Below are 17,549 nucleotides of genomic sequence, written 5' to 3' on the forward strand. Positions count from 1 at the left end.
AGAAACACACAGATGCATACTCATATATCTCTGGTTCACGCAACCATGTGCATGGAAGCACAAACACACAGTGTATACAGTGTATACGGATGTATGTATGTGTATATGTGTATATCCTTTTTCTGCTCTAGGGATATCATTATTGTTTGGATAACCTTATTTACTGATTTTTATCTAACATTTTTTCAGCCTTTATGCGATGCACACTGCAGAGAACACCCGAAGAAGAATGATCATTTAATTACCATAGTGAATTTTTGTAATGTTTATGTGTCAATTAATCCCATAAGGAATGGGCTGCCAACTGGGCCTTCCCTGTGGCTCAGTTGGTAGAGCATGGTGTTTGCAACGCCAGCATGGTGTGTGCAACGCCAGGGTTGTGGGTTCAATTCCCATGGGGGGCCAGTACAAAAACAAATGCATGAAATGAAATGTATGCAGTCGCTCTGGATAAAAGTGTTTGCTAAATGACTAAAATGTAAACTGCTGATTTGACATGAAAATAAAATGTCATTCATTTATTTACACACTTCACACTTTTTTCCTGTCTCTCACATTCTTTCCAGTGCTCTACTTTCCCTCCTCCAGTACGACACTCCCTCCCCTCCCTCCCTCCCTCCCTCCCTCCCTCCCTCCCTCTGTGACGTCAGTCCAGGCCTAATCCCAGTCAGGCAGTGGGCTGGGATGGGAGCAGAGCAGAGCAGTATGAGGAAGCAGCTTAGCCCTGTGAAAGGCTCTTTAATCTATTTAAATGACAACAATCCCCAGAAATGTCTCCCAGTGGGGACGCCATCCGGACTAATTCAACCCTGTCACAGCCCGTCAGGACTCTGCTCCTGTCTCCTCGTTCCTACTTTCTCTCCGTCCGTTTCCCTCTTCCTTTCCCTTCATCCCTGTCAGCACTGAGCCTCGTCCTCCATCCCTCTGCCTCCCTCTTCGTCCCTTTTTTTCCACTCTATCTCTCTCCCTCTATCCATCCCCTTTCTCCCTGTCCCTTCATCCCTGTCAGAAAGCACCGAGGCTCTCCCTCCCTCCCTCCATCTCATCTCCCTCTCTCCATCCATCTTCCTTGGGGTTCACTGTATGGCAGTGCTCAGCTGCACCCATTCACTGTGTCTACAGAGGATGTGTGAGGGAAACAGAGAGAGTATGTGCGCGTGCGTGTGTATGCATCTGCGTTTGGGGAAGGGGGTTGAGGGTTTTTCTGTCAACCCAGCCAAGCCCCCCTTTCCCTCCAACCCCTGCAGAGTGGGGATCGAAGAGAGATGGCCTCAGCTTTCCCCCCAACACATCTAAAGCGACACGGGTAAATTGGGCAGTGCAAATAGGGTCGTATGGTACCCTGCTTCGCATGCAAACACTTCCAGGCCAGCATGAGAGGAGCTCCGAGGAAAGGGGCCAAGGAGAGGAGGGTGTGTGTGTGTGTGTGTGTGTGTGAGTGTGTGTGTTTGTGTGTTTGTTTATTTGTAAGTGGATGAGCGCTAGCTGTAGAGACTGTCCAGTCCACTTATATTACACAGAGTTGCTGTCCATATGATGCTCTATCTTGTAGGGGACTGTTCCCCACAATGCCATGCTGTGATAATAGTCATCAGACACCTCTCTACATGCCCAGAGGAGAACAGATGAACGCTTGAAGTGGATCTCTCCGGAGGAGAGCTGTCCGTGGTTCTGAAACACTCAGCACCAGCAGAATGCACTACCGTCGCTCATTATTACTATTCACAACCTTCCAACGGCCGGCGCTCAAAGCAATCTAGTCTCTATTTGTTCTCAGTCAGGGGAACAACATGTAGCAAATTGCTTTGCACCCCCTTATAATAGGAAGCGATACTTAACGTGTAGTGACAGGGTAACTACAGCAGTACCCTCATGCCCTATCACATGTGCAGAATGTGGGAACGCATGTTGAACGAATGGCGAATTGCCATGGCACCAAACAAATTGGCACATGCACTCACGCACATAGGCACACCCACACACACACACGCGTGCGCAAGCAAAACACACTCTGTGGAGGCCTGTGTGATTAGACGAGTGAACACATCTGCAGGGCTGCAGACTCTAATCTCTCCCTTCTGCTCCCAGAAGGCTCCAAGATAACGTACTCACTCACTGGGCTACGGTGTGTTTGTGTGTGTGTGTGTGTGTGTGTGTGTGTGTGTGTGTGTGTGTGTGTGTGCGACTGAATGTGGCGGGAGGGCGGGGCGGGGGGAGTTTGGCTGCTCACTTCAACACTCTATGGCAATTGGACACACATTCGTTCATCATGCTCATCATGCTTTCATATTTCCCAACAGCAGTGCCTGTGCACGAGGCCCATTTTCACTCATTGGATGAATTAGGTGGAGCAGAGGTGAGAGATAATGGGAAAATCATTGAGCCTGCTGTAAACCTCAGGGATTTTGAAGTATCAACCAGATGTCATGGAGAGAGAAGATGGCTGGATCTCGGTTCCCTCCACAGCTAAGGTCAGCTCACACAGTCTCTGTTGCCCTAGTAGCTTTCATCATCAAATAATACTCCGCTGCTCCACACAATTGCATTGAACAGTATGATGTACGGAGGTGTACTATTCTCCAAATGTCCTTTTACTGAGCCAGGTAGACATTGATAACAAAGCCTTTTTTGCAACAGTGACCTAGTTGGTTTTCGTAGCCATACTGTATAATATGAGCTATAAGCTATATAAACTATATTTCCAACAAGTGGGGTAAAGATGAAGTATTGCTGGGAAGTTTGGCTATTTTTACTGACTCTGATTTTTCCGACTCGTTCAGTCAAAAGAACAAATATTTAGACTCATTTTGTTCATTTGAGTCTGTAATGCTCAGAGCATGCGGGACCCCGTATCGGCTAACAATGAACTGAAAACTCGAAAGAGTCATGATTCTACGAGCCTCTCGTTCACGTCGTTCACCATAGGGGGCTTATTGGAGCTGTTATTTGTGACTGAGACTTGTAAATGTGTGTTTAAACAGTGTACATTTGTTGATTGCTAGGCATTCAAATAAGCCTATCTCTTGATACATTTGAAACGAGTTGTGGCCGCAACCGGACTAGATTGTGAACGACTCTTGACAGAATGCATTGCTCGACTGTTGAGAGGGTGATAAGTAGCTTGACGACAAAAACAAACAAACAATCCGCTGCTCTATCGTTCGCTACATACTTCTCATTGCGGAGAAGAAACTAACGCCCGCGCCGGCGTAGCATTTGGCCAGAGCGTCGCTTCTACAAAGCTGTGTCCATAATATTCAATAATCAATTAACTGCAGTCATTCTTGCACCCTGCGATCATTTATCCGTTATAAACATGTATTTTGTTTCTCTATGCTCATGATCTATTTTCCTGTGCATATATGACAGAGAGTAGGTGGTCGGAGCACGTCTCTGGAGTCGCTGACCCGGAGGAGCGTGTATTAATCCTGCTGTAGGACTCATTGCGACCAGCACTAGCCGGTCAAACGAACGACTAAAATGAACGAGTCACTCAGAAAAAACAAATCATGACTTTCGAGTAAAAAGAGTCCGTGGTTGGTATATTGTATTGGGGTCGGGAGCGTGTCCAACATGGCCTGCGTCGGCGTAGACTGGGTTGTTATCTACAGAAACAGGGAGAATGGAGACACTGGGGGGCTATGTAGGGGCGCGCACACACACACACACACACACACACACACACACACACACACACACACACAGACACACCGTGGGCTGCATCTGGCACCATGCCCAGACAGTGTGTAAGGCATGGGCTGCCCACTGTTGGGCCTTTACCAGCCAGGCCTCCTGGGAGCTGCCATGAAAGAGGCCAGTGGTGTGAAGGAGGCGCACAGAGCAGCTTAATCCAACAGCCTGAGAGGAAAGAGCCTGCGGCGCTCACACACTCACACACACACCAACACACACACACAAACATATGCACGAGCACAGTCAAACACACGCACGCACGCACACACACACACACACACACACACACACACACACACACACACACACACACACACATATGCACGAGCACAGTCAAACACCCACACGCATGCACACACACACCAACATTATTCATAAGTGCCTTTGGTGTGATATCTACTGCTCATTAGACGATTTCACCCAGACTATCAATATTGCAGAAAGAAAGGAACCATGCCTGTGCAGACAGACAGAAAGACAGACAGACAGAACAGACAGAGAGACAGCCTGACCCGGAAGAAGGAAGCCAACACAGATACGGCTCTGCTCACAGATCTTAAGACTGTCTCGATTGATTTCCTCCGCCGACAGAAGTCTCAATGCCTGATATTAATGTGTTACTTCAAGTTTTATTTTTCGTTTGGACTGAGGCACATTTCTTCCATTAATATTCAGAGTGAGCAGGGAATGAGCATCAGTTAGGGAAATAAAAGGCCAAACGCTTCCAGTTGAGTGATTGGGTCGTTTATCCACTTCACCATGTGATATTTGTGCGCCGTGGCTTTTTGAGACCTCTGATGATGAAACGCTGTGTGTGTGCTGCCTTTCACCTCCCCTCTCTCGCTCCCTCTTCCCTTCTCCTCTCTCCCTGTGACACTCGCTTTAATGACTGACAGCTCTTTGCCATTTAAACGAGGCCACCCAGAGTCGGAGAGAGCCTTCCACAATCTCACAGAGACACCCTCTGCTTTTAGTGAGAATGTCTAAATGGAGGATAGGATGGGGGGTTATTATGGTTATTACAGCTCTGTGATGAGGAGTCTAATCGGGTGAGCATTACCATCAATCTAATGGGTGAAGATTGGACATTACTAATGCTCTCTGATGCCTGCCTGCCTCATTCCACCTAATTACCTGGAGACGTGACATTTACCACCAAGCCGCTGGCAGAGAGCTGGAGACAGAGGGAGGACGCGCACACACACACACACACACACACACACACACACACACACACACACACACACACACAGGGACAGACCTTTACAGACCTGCTGTATATGTACAGTATGTGGACTGTGGATGGGAGCAGAGGGGAATGAGCGGGATAGAGGGATAACACACCAGGCACATATCAAAATAGGCCTGGTAGTATCTCCTGTATGTAGCTGTAACTAGCTCCCTAAACTGAAATGAGCTGCTGCGTGTTCAGGCCATCAGGAGTGGAGCTCTGTTATTGGTGGGCCTGCCAGGACGCCCATTGGCACTATAAAGCTCAGAGCCTCTGTTTACAGGCCCAGGGTACACTGGGGAGACCATTAGAGAAGAGGAGGCCAGGACCCCAACACTCTGTCTAACAGCTCAGCCTCTCATACTGGATCACCACAGCACCTAGTCTAATGGCTCCATGCTAGCGCTCTGTCTATAGGGGCTAATCCTGGGACGCTGTCAGTTATATGCAAGGGAGGTTATAGGTGTGTGTGTGTGTGTGTGTGTGTGTGTGTGTGTGTGTGTGTGTGTGTGTGTGTGTGTGTGTGTGTGTGTAGGTAGGTAGGTAGGTAGGTTGGTTCTTATATCCTTGTGGGGACCAAAAATCCCCCAAAGTCCACACAAGAATAGTAAAACAAGGAAAATTCTTCCTTGCGTGCGTGCGTATGTATTTACAGTATGTATGTATGAATGTGTGAGAGAGAGAGATTGTGTGTGTGGGTGTTGACGTGCTGGGATTGCCTGGGAGAGATAGAAAGAGAAAAGGAAGCAGTGCTTTCTAATGCTAGGACTCCCTCCCTCTGCCACACAGTCCTATAGGAGATGAAGGGGATTGCTCCTGGAACACGTCCCTAATTAAGCACCTTGAATGACATTCAACACAGATTCCTATCCTGCCACACAAAGACAAGATGGGCTTTCATTTTCTCCCAGAACAGACTTGGCAAACAGAGACAATAGCATATGGGCCGAGGGCCGAGAATCATTTGACAGCGTTTCATTATTCTGTTTGACTCGTCCCTGCCAAGTTGCCTGAAAACTTAGTGATAATTTTCCTGGCGCCGTGCGGCTCCTGCAGATGCGAGGCCCCCAGTGAGGTGGATCATGCTCAGAGCGACGACGAGCGCTGGCAGGATTAAGAGAGATGGCAAAGACTTGAAGCCCACTCGATCCGCCCGCCTTCTGCTCCGAGCCCCGGTACGTGTCCCTCTCGACGTGTTTTATTATAACACAAATCTTCATTAGCATTAATAGCCTCGATAAATACCCAGAGGAAGATCAATTTGCTGGCTTTCCTTGCGGTTTATGCCGAGTCGGGGTTTAGACAGGACCCACAGCGACTCAACGGCTCCAGGCTGACCCTGGAGATGCCAGTCTTAAAACACAATACTGCATAAAACAGCATCTCTTTTCTGTCTCTTACTCAAACATCTCAGATGTACAGTACCAGTCAAAAGTTTGGACTTACTCATTCAAGGGTTTTTCTGAATTTTTTATATTTTCTACATTGTAGAATAATAGTGAAGACATCAAAACTATGAAATAACACATCATGTATTAATACACATAGAATCATGTAGTAACCAAAAAAGTGTTAAACTAATAAAACATGTTTTATATTTTACATTCTTCAAAGTAGCCACACTTTGCCTTGATGACAGCTTTACACACTCTTGGCATTCTCTCAACCAGCTTCATGAGGTAGTCACCTGGAATGCATTTCAGTTAACAGGTGTGCCTTGTTAAAAGCTAATTTGTGGAATTTCTTTCCTTAATACATTTGAGCCAATCAGTTGTGTTGTGACAAGGTAGGGGTGGTATACAGAAGATAGCTCTATTTGGTAAAAGACCAAGTCCATATTATGGCAAGAACAGCTCAAATAAGCAAAGACAAACGACAGTCTATCATTGCTCTAAGACATGAAGGTCAGTCACTTCAAGTGAAGTCACAAAAACTATTAAGCGCTATGATGAAACTGGTTCTCATGAGGACCTCCACAGGAAAGAAAGACCCAGAGTTACCTCTGCTGCAAAGGATAAGTTCATTAGAGTTACCAGCCTCAGATTGCAGCACAAATAAATGCTTCAGAGAGTTCAAGTAACAGACACATATGAACATCAACTGTTGTGAGGAGATGCGTGACTCAGGCCTTCGTGGTTGAATTGATGCAAAGAAACTACTAGTAAAGGACACAAATAAGAAGAAGAGACTGCCTGTGTGATGTTGCTGGATATTGATAGGAACTGTAACATGCTGTCGTACATGTCATTCCAGAGCATCCCAAACGTGCTCAATGGGTGAAATGTCTGGTATGCAGGCTTCCTGGAATTGTGTGCAGATCCTTGCGACATGGGAGGTCCTGGGCTGGCGTGGTTATACGTGGTCTGTGGTTGTCAGGCCAGTTGGACGTATTGCCAAACTCTGAAACAACATTGGAGGTGGCTTATCGTAGAGAAATTAACATTCAATTCAACAGCTCTGGTGGACATTCCTGCAGTCAGCATGCCAATTGCATGCTTCCTCAAAACTTGAGACATCTGTGGCATTGTGTTGTGTGACAAAACTGCACATTTTAGAGTTGCCTTTTATTGTCCCCAGCACAAGGTGCACCTGTGTAATGATTATGCTGTTTAGTCAGCTTCTTAATTTGCCACTCCTGTCAGGTGGATGGATTATCTTGGCAAATGAGAAATGTTCACTAACATGGCAAAGTAGAAATAATCACTAAAAGGGATGTAAACAAATTTGTGCACAAAATTTGAGCGAAATAAGCTTTTTGTGCATAAGGAAAATGTATGGGATCTTTTATTTCAGTTCATGAAACATCGGACCAATACTTGAAATGTTGCGTTTATATTTTTGTTCAGTATAGATTCAGCTGCAGGCCGATTTTTTTTTAGCGGATATTACAAATAATTTGTAGACTGCAAATTGACCACAAGAAGACCACAAACAGATATAATGTTTGACTAAAACATAATCATTCCAAACCCTGCTGACATTTGTATACGATCACGTGTCTATTATGCGTGGGAATACTTGGGAACAGATTTCTTATATTCAAATTACTTGGAGATGATTTCCTGGTGTTTTTACAGTCTTTTATGTCCAACAATGAACCCCCCCCCCCCAAAAAAAATATATATACAGTTGAAGTCTGAAGTTTACATACAGTACACCTTAGCCAAATACATTTAAACTCAGTTATTCACAAATCCTGACATTTAGTCCTAGTAAAAATTCCCTGTTCTAGGTCAGTTAAGATCACCACTTTATTTTAAGAATGTGAAATGTCAGAATAATAGTAGAGAGAATGATTTATTTCAGCTTTTATTTCTTTCATCACATTCCCAGTGGGTCAGAAGTTTACATACACTCAATTAGTATTTGGTAGCATTGCCTTTAAATGATTTAACTTGGGTCAAACATTTCGGTTAGCCTTCCACAAGCCTCCCACAATAAGTTGGGTGAATTTTGGCCCATTCCCCCTGACAGAGCTGGTGTAACTGAGTCAGGTTTGTAGGCCTCCTTGCTCGCACATGCTTTTTCAGTTCTGCCCACAAATTTTGAGGTCAGGGCTTTATGATGGCCACTCCAATACCTTGACTTTGTTGTCCTTAAGCCATTTTGCCACAACTTTGGAAGTATGCTTGGGGTCATTGTCCATTTGGAAGACCCATTTGTGACCAAGCTTTAACTTCCTGACTGATGTCTTGAGATGTTGCTTCAATATATCCACATAATTTTTCTTCCTCATGATGCCATCTATTTTGTGAAGTGCACCAGTCCCCTCCTGCAGCAAAGCACCCCCCCCCCCCCACAACATGATGCTGCCACCCCCGTGCTTCACGGTTGGGATGGTGTTCTTCAGCTTGCAAGCCTCCCCCTTTTTCCTCCAAACATAAAGATGGTCATTATGGCCAAACAGTTCTATTTTTGTTTTATCAGACAAGAAGACATTTCTCCAAAAATAACGATTTTTCCCCCCATGTGCAGTTGCAAACCGTAGTCTGGCTTTTTATGGCAGTTTTGGAGCAGTGGCTTCTCCTTGCTGAGCGACCTTTCAGGTTATGTCGATGTAGGAATCGTTTTACTATGGATATAGATACTTTGTACCTGTTTCCTACAGCATCTTCACAAGGTCATTTGTTGTTGTCCTGGGATTGATTTGCACTTTTCGCACCAAAGTACGTTCATCTCTAGGAGACAGAACATGTCTCCTTCCTGAGCGGTATGATAACTTGCGTGGTCCCATGGTGTTTTTACTTGCGTACTATTGTTTGTACAGATGAACGTGGTACCCTTAGGCGTTTGGAAAATGCTCCCAAGGATGAACCAGACTTGTGGAGGTCTACAATTTTTTTTCTGAGGTCTTGGCTGATTTCTTTTGATTTTCCCATGATGTCAAGCAAAGAGGCACTGAGATTGAAAGTAAGCCTTGAAATACATCCACAGGTACACCTCCAACTGACTCAAATGATGTCAACTAGTCTATCAGAAGCTTCTAAAGCCATGACATCATTATCTGGAATTTTCCATGCTGTTTAAAGGCACAGTCAACTTAGTGTATGTAAACTTCTGACCCACTGGAATTGTGATACAGTGAATTATAAGTGGAATAATCTGTCTCTAAACAATTGTTGGAAAAATTACTTATGTCATGCACAAAGTAGATGTCCTAACCGACTTGCCAAAACTTTAGTTTGTTAACAAGAAATTTGTGGAGTGGTTGAAAAACGAGTTTTAATGACTCCAACCTAAGTGTATGTAAACTTCCGACTTCAAGTGTATACACACACTACTGTTCAAAAGTTTGGGGTCATTTAGAAATGTCCTTGTTTTTGAAAGAAAAGCACATTTTCTGTCAATTAAAATAACGTCAAATTGATCAGAAATACAGTGTAGACATTGTTAATTTGTAAATGACTATTGTAGCTGGAAACGGCTGATTTTATTATGGAATATCTACATAGATGCACAGAGGCCCATTATCAGCAACCATCACTCCTGTGTTCCAATGACATGTTGTGTTAGCTAATCCAAGTTTATCATTTTAAAAGCCTAATTGATCATTTTAAAAGGCTAATTGATCAGAAAACCATTTTGCAATTATGTTAGCGCAGCTGAAAACTGTTTTGCTGATTAATGAAGCGATAAAACTGGTCTTCTTTAGACTAGTTGAGTATCTTGAGCATCAGCATTTGTGGGTTTGATTACAGGCTCAAAATGGCCAGACACACAGAACTTTCTTCTGAAACTCGTCAGTCTATTCTTGTTCTGAGAAATGAAGGCTATTCCATGCGAGAAATTGCCAAGAAACTGAATATCTCGTACAACGCTGTGTACTACACCCTTCACAGAACTGTGCAAACTGGCTCTAACCAGAATAGAAAGAGGAGTGGGAGACCCTGGTGCACAACTGAGCAAGAGGACAAGTACATTAGATTGTCTAGTTTGAGAAACAGACGCCTCACAAGTCCTCAACTGGCAGCTTCATTAAATAGTACCCGCAAAACACCAGTCTCAACGTCAACAGTGAAGAGGCGACTCTGAGATGCTGGCCTTCTAGGCAGAGTTGCAAAGAAAAAGCCATATCTCAGACTGGCCAAATAAAAATAAAAGATTAAGATGGGCAAAAGAACACAGACGCTGGACAGAGGAACTCTGCATAGAAGGCCAGCATCCCGGAGTCACCGCTTCACTGTTGACGTCGAGACTGGTGTAAACTATAAAGGGAAATAAATGGCTACAGTTAACACTTTTTTAGTTGCTGTCATCAAAGCAGTCATCAAAGCAATAAGGACTGTAAAGTAGCTGCTACCTAAAGCTGCTTACAGTACCTAAGCCCTACTGTCTGATTATAGTGTGTCATAAACTGCTGCTATAAATATGTGATGCATAAAGCGTCTGCACACGGGGAGTTACACACAAGTCTGCTTTATGAGCCGAATACAGTACAACACAAATGGCTCATGGAAATATACAGGTAAATGCCAAAATAAAAGAAACACCAACATAAAGTGTCTCAATAGGGTGTTGGGGCACCACGAGCCAGATCAGTTTCAATGCATCTTGGCATAGATTCTACAAGTGACTGTAACTCTATTGGAGGGTTAGTTTTGTTGATAGTGGTGGAAAATGCTGTCTCAAGCACTGCTCCAGAATCTTCCATAAGTGTTCAATTGGGTTGAGATCTGGTGACGGTTTTTCATGCTCATCAAACCATTCAGTGACCACTCGTGCCCTGAGGATGGGGACATTGTCATCCTATGGGGGCATAGACATGGCAGCCAAAATAATGGCCTGCCCAGCTTGTTTATACATTACCCGAAGCATGATGGGATGTTAATTGCTTAATTAACTCAGGAACCACACCTGTGTGGGAGCACCAGCTTTCAATATACTTTATATCCCTCATTTACTCAAGTCTTTCCATTATTTTGGCAGTTACCTGTAGTATGTACAGTATGTACAATATAGCTATAGGGTTGGCAAGGACTGAATGAAAAGAGAAACAAGGGAAGGAGAGAGAGAGTGCGTGAGAGATGGGGGAGATGGCGAGAGAGAAGAAGAAGACGACGACGAAGAAGAAGAAGTGGAAGAAGAAACAGAGAAAGAAACGGAAAGGGAAGTAGAGAGACAGAGAGAGGGAAATAGAGAGAGGGACAGCGAGGTAGGAATACATATTTCATTTCCAGGCTTTTTCCTACAGACGCGAGTGTTTAGTTTTAGCGTTGGTGTTTAAGTCCTCCTCTCCTTCTCTCTACAAGACTGTTAGCCTGGCATTAATCACTGCCACCAGCTCTACAACAAACAGGAGGATTTAACACCTTTATCAGACAACACTCCTCGCTAACTTCTCCTCGCTCTCCTAACGCTGAATAAATATTTATGCAACGGATGGAAAAGCAAGCAAGCAGGGGGTAGGAGGAGGAGAAAACATTAGCAAAGCAGTAGCATTCTCCAGTAGGCTCTCTGAGTTAAAGCAGCACGTGAGGAGTGCGCATTCTCGATAAAGGCAGCAGTACGTCAGTCCACAACGACAAGCCCTGGGATTAAATAGCTGGAGCATAATGCTTTAACAGGCTTTCTATTCAATTTATCTACTTATTTGTTCTGGAGGGGCTGCGATTTATCTCCTGGGGATTGGGATGCTCTTTATGTGGTTGTTGTTCAAACTCTGTCTATGTTATTGAGAACTATTACTTCAGTACTACAATAACTTAGTTGGTAGGAGTTGTGTGGATTGTGAGTTTTCCCATCACAGTGAACACCAGTGAAGAAAGCCTGTTGCTGGTGGTGTTGTCTGTATGTGAAGGATTTTTTCCATGTGTAGTTTCTTCTGAAGTAAGCAGTGAGTGGGAGAAGCTTTGGAGTTGGGATGGCGGGCATAGAGAGAAACATGAATCCACAGGGAGTGTGTGCGTGCCTGTGTTTTTGTGTGTGTGTGTGCGTGTGTGTGTGTGCGTGTGTGTGTGTGTGTGTGTGCGGGCGGGCGGGCCTAGTATTTGTGTGTGTGTGTGTGTGTGTGTGCGGGCCTAGTATTTGTTTGTGTGTGTGTGTTAACACTCAATAGCACCTAAAGCTCTCAGACCAGAGACTATACTGCCGTACACAGGGAACAGATGAAACTCTGTGACAGAGAATCGTCACAGAGATTTTATTAATGTATAAAGACGTGACTAATGCTAACACACATGCCAAACATGCCACACGGCAGATTTGCTGTGACAGCAGAACAGGACTTTCTGTGGCAGGATGCTGTTGTGGAGAAAGAGAGAAAGAGAAAGAGAAAGAGAAAGAGAAAGAGAAAGAGAAAGAGAAAGAGAAAGAGAAAGAGAAAGAGAAAGAGAAAGAGAAAGAGAAAGAGAAAGAGAAAGAGAGAGAGAGAGAGAGAGAGAGAGAGAGAGAGAGAGAGAGAGAGAGAGAGAGAGAGAGAGAGAGAGAGAGAGAGAGAGGTTTGAAGTAAACACAGAAGGGTGGGAATGGTTTTGCTTCAGGATGGAAACATGAAAAGGTGTGAGGATGAGAAAGAAAGAGAGGAGAGAGAGAAAGAAAAAGATTGAGAGCGAGAGAGAGTGAGAGGGGGGACTGAGACTGAAAGACAGACATAGAGAATCTGCAGTATGAACTGATAATGGGGACTCAGTTTGGAAGGCTAGCACCATGTTACAATATGCTACACTATATATACAAAAGTGTCTGGACACCCTTTAAAATTAGTAGATTCGGCTATTTCAGCCACACCCGTTACTGACAGGTGTATAAAATCAAGCACACAGCCATGCAATCTCCACAGACAAACATTGTCAGTAGAATGGCCTTACTAAAGAGCTCAGTGACTTTCAACGTGGCACTGTCATAGGATGCCACCTTTCCAATGAGTAAATTTGTCAAATTTCTGCCCTATTAGAGTTGCCCCGGTCAATTGTAAGTCCTGTTATTGTGAAGTGGAAATGGCAGGCCACACAAGCTCACAGAACGGGACTGCCGAGTGCTGAAGCACTACAGAGTTCCGAACTGCCTCTGGAAACAATGTCAGCACAAGAACTGTTCATCGGGAGCTTCATGAAATGGGTTTCCATGGCCGAGCAGCCGCACATAAGCCTAAGATCACCATAAGCAATGCCAAGCGTTGGCTGGAGTGGTGAAAGTTCACCGCTATTGGAGCAGTGGAAACACTTTCTCTGGAGTGATGAATCACACTTCACCATCTGGCAGTCCAACAAACAAATCTGGGTTTGGCAGATGCCAGGAGAACGAATGCATAGTGCCAACTGTAAAGTATGGTGGAGGAGGAATAATGTCCTGGGCTGTTTTTCAGTTCCAGTGAAGAGAAATCTTAACGCTATAGCATAAAACTACGTTCTAGATGATTCTGTGCTTTCAACTTTGTGGCAACAGTTTAGGGAAGGCCCTTTCCTGTTTCAGCATAACAATGCCCCTGTGCACAAAGTGAGGTCCACACAGAATTGGTTTGTCGAGATCAGTGTGAAAGAACTTGACTGGCTTGCACAGAGCCCTGACCTCAACCCCATCGGACACCTTTGGGATGAATTGGAACACAGACTGCGAGCCAGGCCTGTCCCAACATCAGTGCTGACCTCACTAATGCTCGTGGCTGAATGGAAGCAAATCCCTGCAGCAATGTTCAAACATCTAGTAGAATTCCTTCCCAGAAGAGTGGAGGCTGTTATAGCAGAAAAGGGGGTAGCAACTCCATATTAATGCCCATGATTTTGGAATGAGATGTTTGACGAGCAGGTGTCCACATACTTTGGTCATGTAGTGTATATACAGTGGAGTATAGTACAGGTACAACGAACAGTCTCTCTCCCCTCTCTCCTGTCTGTGATGGGCTGTGCACTGCACGGCGATGTGACATGGTCATTGGACAACGAGTTTGGAGGAATCTATATGACTCCCTGCGGTGGTCTCCATGGAAACTGTCTGGAAGACCTGGAAGAGGGGGAGGAGGAGGGAGGGAAGCAGGAGCATCAAAGGACCAGAGGAGCTGGGATGAACGGATGAGGACAGGCAGCAGGCCTTGGATCGTATTACAGGGAAGAATGACATGGCTGAACATGAACTTGATAGGGGTAGTTAGGCTAAGGCACTTCAGTGAAAGAGAGATTGATTGCCTTACATTTTTAAAGGGGATATTACCATCTCAAAAGAGGCAATACTATAAACGATCCTTTTAGTATTGTTGAGTACTTCATTATAGAACGTTAGCGCCTTCTTTATAGTATCGTAAAGTATCTGTTAGAGTTCTCGTCCCCTTAGTTCCATGCTCATGGTTCAAGGTTTTCCTTATAAATGACATTCAATAGGAGAGGGCTGCGATCTCCTCTCTTCAGGGTTGAATCATTTATATGTGGTCTTATTAAGCGGCGAGAGAGGGATGGCAGCCTCTCCTCTCCTCTCCCCTCCTCTCCCCTCCTCTCCGCTCTCCTCTCCTCTCCTCTCAAGCCTGCTGCTCCAAGTCAACCATGACGATAGTTACACAGCAGGGTCCTCGCTGCACAATGAGGTAAACACCCAGAGTCAGAGCAGTGTGTGTGTGTGAGAGAGAGACAGAGAGAGAGAGAGAGAGAGAGAGAGAGAGAGAGAGAGAGCGAGAGAGTGTGTGTGTATGCCAGGGTCCATCACCTCTTCAATAGCTCATCTGTATGAGTGCTCTGGTGTGGCAGGCAGGCTGGTGAGGGGCACGTGGCGTAGGGCTCTGATTGGAGGGGAGGTCCTGGTGAAGAGGCCAGTCTCGCTCTAGCAGAGCAATCACACACACACTCACTGAGCCTCAACCCTCTACGCCTCACTGGCACTTGTCAGTCCAGCTCCACACACACGTAACTGACTAGGTTACACACACACACATCTCACACACACACATGCGTGCACACACACATCTCTCTCTCTCTCTGGGCCCCATCCTCCTTCCTCTTGCCCATCTTTAACTTTCCTCCTCCTTTCTTTCTTTCTTTCTTTCTTTCTTTCTTTCTTTCTTTCTTTCCCTCTCTCTCTGCAGTTAGATCTGTAATGGCCCATTACCCTGAAAGAGCTCTGCAGGAAGAGAGAGCTGGGCTGCTAGGATACAGTCACCAGAGGTTGGGCTTCTACTGTGGCAAATATGCATTAGTCCACTGTCCAGGTCTATTTACGGACCAACTGTATAGCTTATTCTCCCTACCTTATGATTTATTTATATTTTTTCTCACCTTATCTCTTTCCTTTATCACTCTGTCTTTCTGTCAGTGCTTCAAAGAAACCACCTTCTAAAGTATTGTGATTACCAGACAATTCTGTTTGAGGGCTATGTGGCTGGCTATCTTTCCTAGACTTTCTTTCATGTAATGGAAGCGCAAAAAAACGTTTAATTTTTGAAGTGGTGTAGCTGCATTCATACCCACTAGGGAATCTTCCTCCTTGAGGGGCTCCAGCTGAGAGCAGGTGTTCTGTCATAAGCTTCTGCACTGATACATTTCAACCACTTCCTCCTTTCCCCGGGGATGTGGGTTAACGACAGAGGTGTTACGTGATACAATGTTACCTTTCTCACACGCGGCTCCACCGTAGCTGGGCAGACACAGGCACATTGAGGAAAAACCCCAGAATCAGAGCAGTGAGTGAGTGAGTGAGTGAGTGAGTGAGTGAGTGAGTGAGTGAGTGAGTGAGTGAGTGAGTGAGCGAGTGAGCGAGTGAGATCACATGTGAAGGGAGAAGCCAGGGTCCATAGCCTCTTCAATATCTCATCTGTATGAGTGCTGTGGTTGTGGCAGGGGTACGTGGCGTAGGGCTCGGAATGGAGGGGCTACGGACCCTCTCTCTGGGCCCCATTCCTCTTTCCACACACCTTGTCCATCTCTAGCCTTCCTACTCTCCCCCTCTCCTTTCCCACTCTCACTCTGTATTTCTCTCAGTGCTTCAAATAAACCTCCATCTAGTATTGTGATTGTCAGACAATTCTGTTTGAGGGCTATGTGACTTGCTTTCATGTAATGGAAGCGCAAAAAAACGTTTATAATTTTTGAAGTGGTGTAGCTGCATTCATACCCACTAGGGAATCTTCCTCTTTGAGGGGCTCCAGCTGAGAGCAGGTGTTCTGTCATAAGCTTCTGCACTGATACATTTCAACCACTTCCTCCTTTCCCCGGGGATGTGGGTTAACGACAGAGGTGTTACGTGATACAACGTTACCTTTCTCACACGCGGCTCCACCGTAGCTGGGCAGACACAGGCACACAAAGGAGTTGATCTCATCGATGCAGGTGCCTCCGTTCTGACACGGGTTGGACTGGCAGTCGTCGATGTCTGTCAGGTAAAAAGGAGACACAAGGGACGTGCTCATTAGGCACCAAACTAAAGACAACAGACTGAAACAGGGAGCGACCACCTGGGCTTATATAATAAGAAATGTTAATTTTCGTTTTCTGTTTTAAAACGTTTTAAAGCGTTGCATGTCCTAATGAATACGACCAAGGAGACACTAGGAGACAAGGATACACAAGGAGACAGGATCAGTTACAACACCGGAGTCACAGGACATGGCACAAATTGCCTGCCACTATCACTTACCCATCCGACCAGAGAACCAACAGAGATCTAACTTTTCGGAGAGATCTGAGCTCTTTAGATGAGTTGTAATTAAAAGCATTGATTCAGCAGTCCATCAATAAGTGGGTGGAGGAGCAGTGGAGCGCTTGATGCTAATTGTGATGCGCATGCAGGATGTGCTTTACACTCTGCTGTCAAACCTGGACAGGTTCTAGGCTCCACAGGCGAGCATCCAGGGAGGAGGCAGTTTGATGTTGGATTTGTTTGATATTTAGATATTTACACCCACGCAATCATGCTAGAATGAATATGTATAGATTTGTAGTGACACATACAGTACTGTATTTATGCAAAATTGCTGCAGGTGCCTATGATACAGATAAAAAAAACTCAGTTTAACAGGAAAGCATGCGCACTTACGCACGCACGTACGCATGCACGCACGCAAGCACACGCACACACACACACGCACACTTTGCGGAGGTGTTTTGAGGTCATGGCTCTCCTCTCTATGTAGAGACAGAATTATATTTCTCTCACTTCTGATCTGAGGCCTGGGGGCAAAATCATTAAATCCACAGCTGGTGTCCCA

The 17,549-nt window shown here is 45.2% G+C and overlaps 1 protein-coding gene across 1 annotated transcript in view; it reads right to left on the minus strand.

The window, feature by feature from the left end:
• LOC115158200 (neurocan core protein) overlaps nucleotides 1-17,549 on the minus strand; it is a gene marked incomplete in the record, with an annotated part of 194,590 nt that overhangs the window by 10,269 nt on the left and 166,772 nt on the right. Inside the window, 1 exon segment of the mRNA XM_029706855.1 lies at nucleotides 16,601-16,714. Within this exon segment, the coding sequence (XP_029562715.1) occupies nucleotides 16,601-16,714 (114 nt within the window).

The sequence above is a fragment of the Salmo trutta genome, chromosome 22 (assembly GCF_901001165.1).
Source record: "Salmo trutta chromosome 22, fSalTru1.1, whole genome shotgun sequence".
Lineage (NCBI taxonomy): Eukaryota > Metazoa > Chordata > Actinopteri > Salmoniformes > Salmonidae > Salmo > Salmo trutta.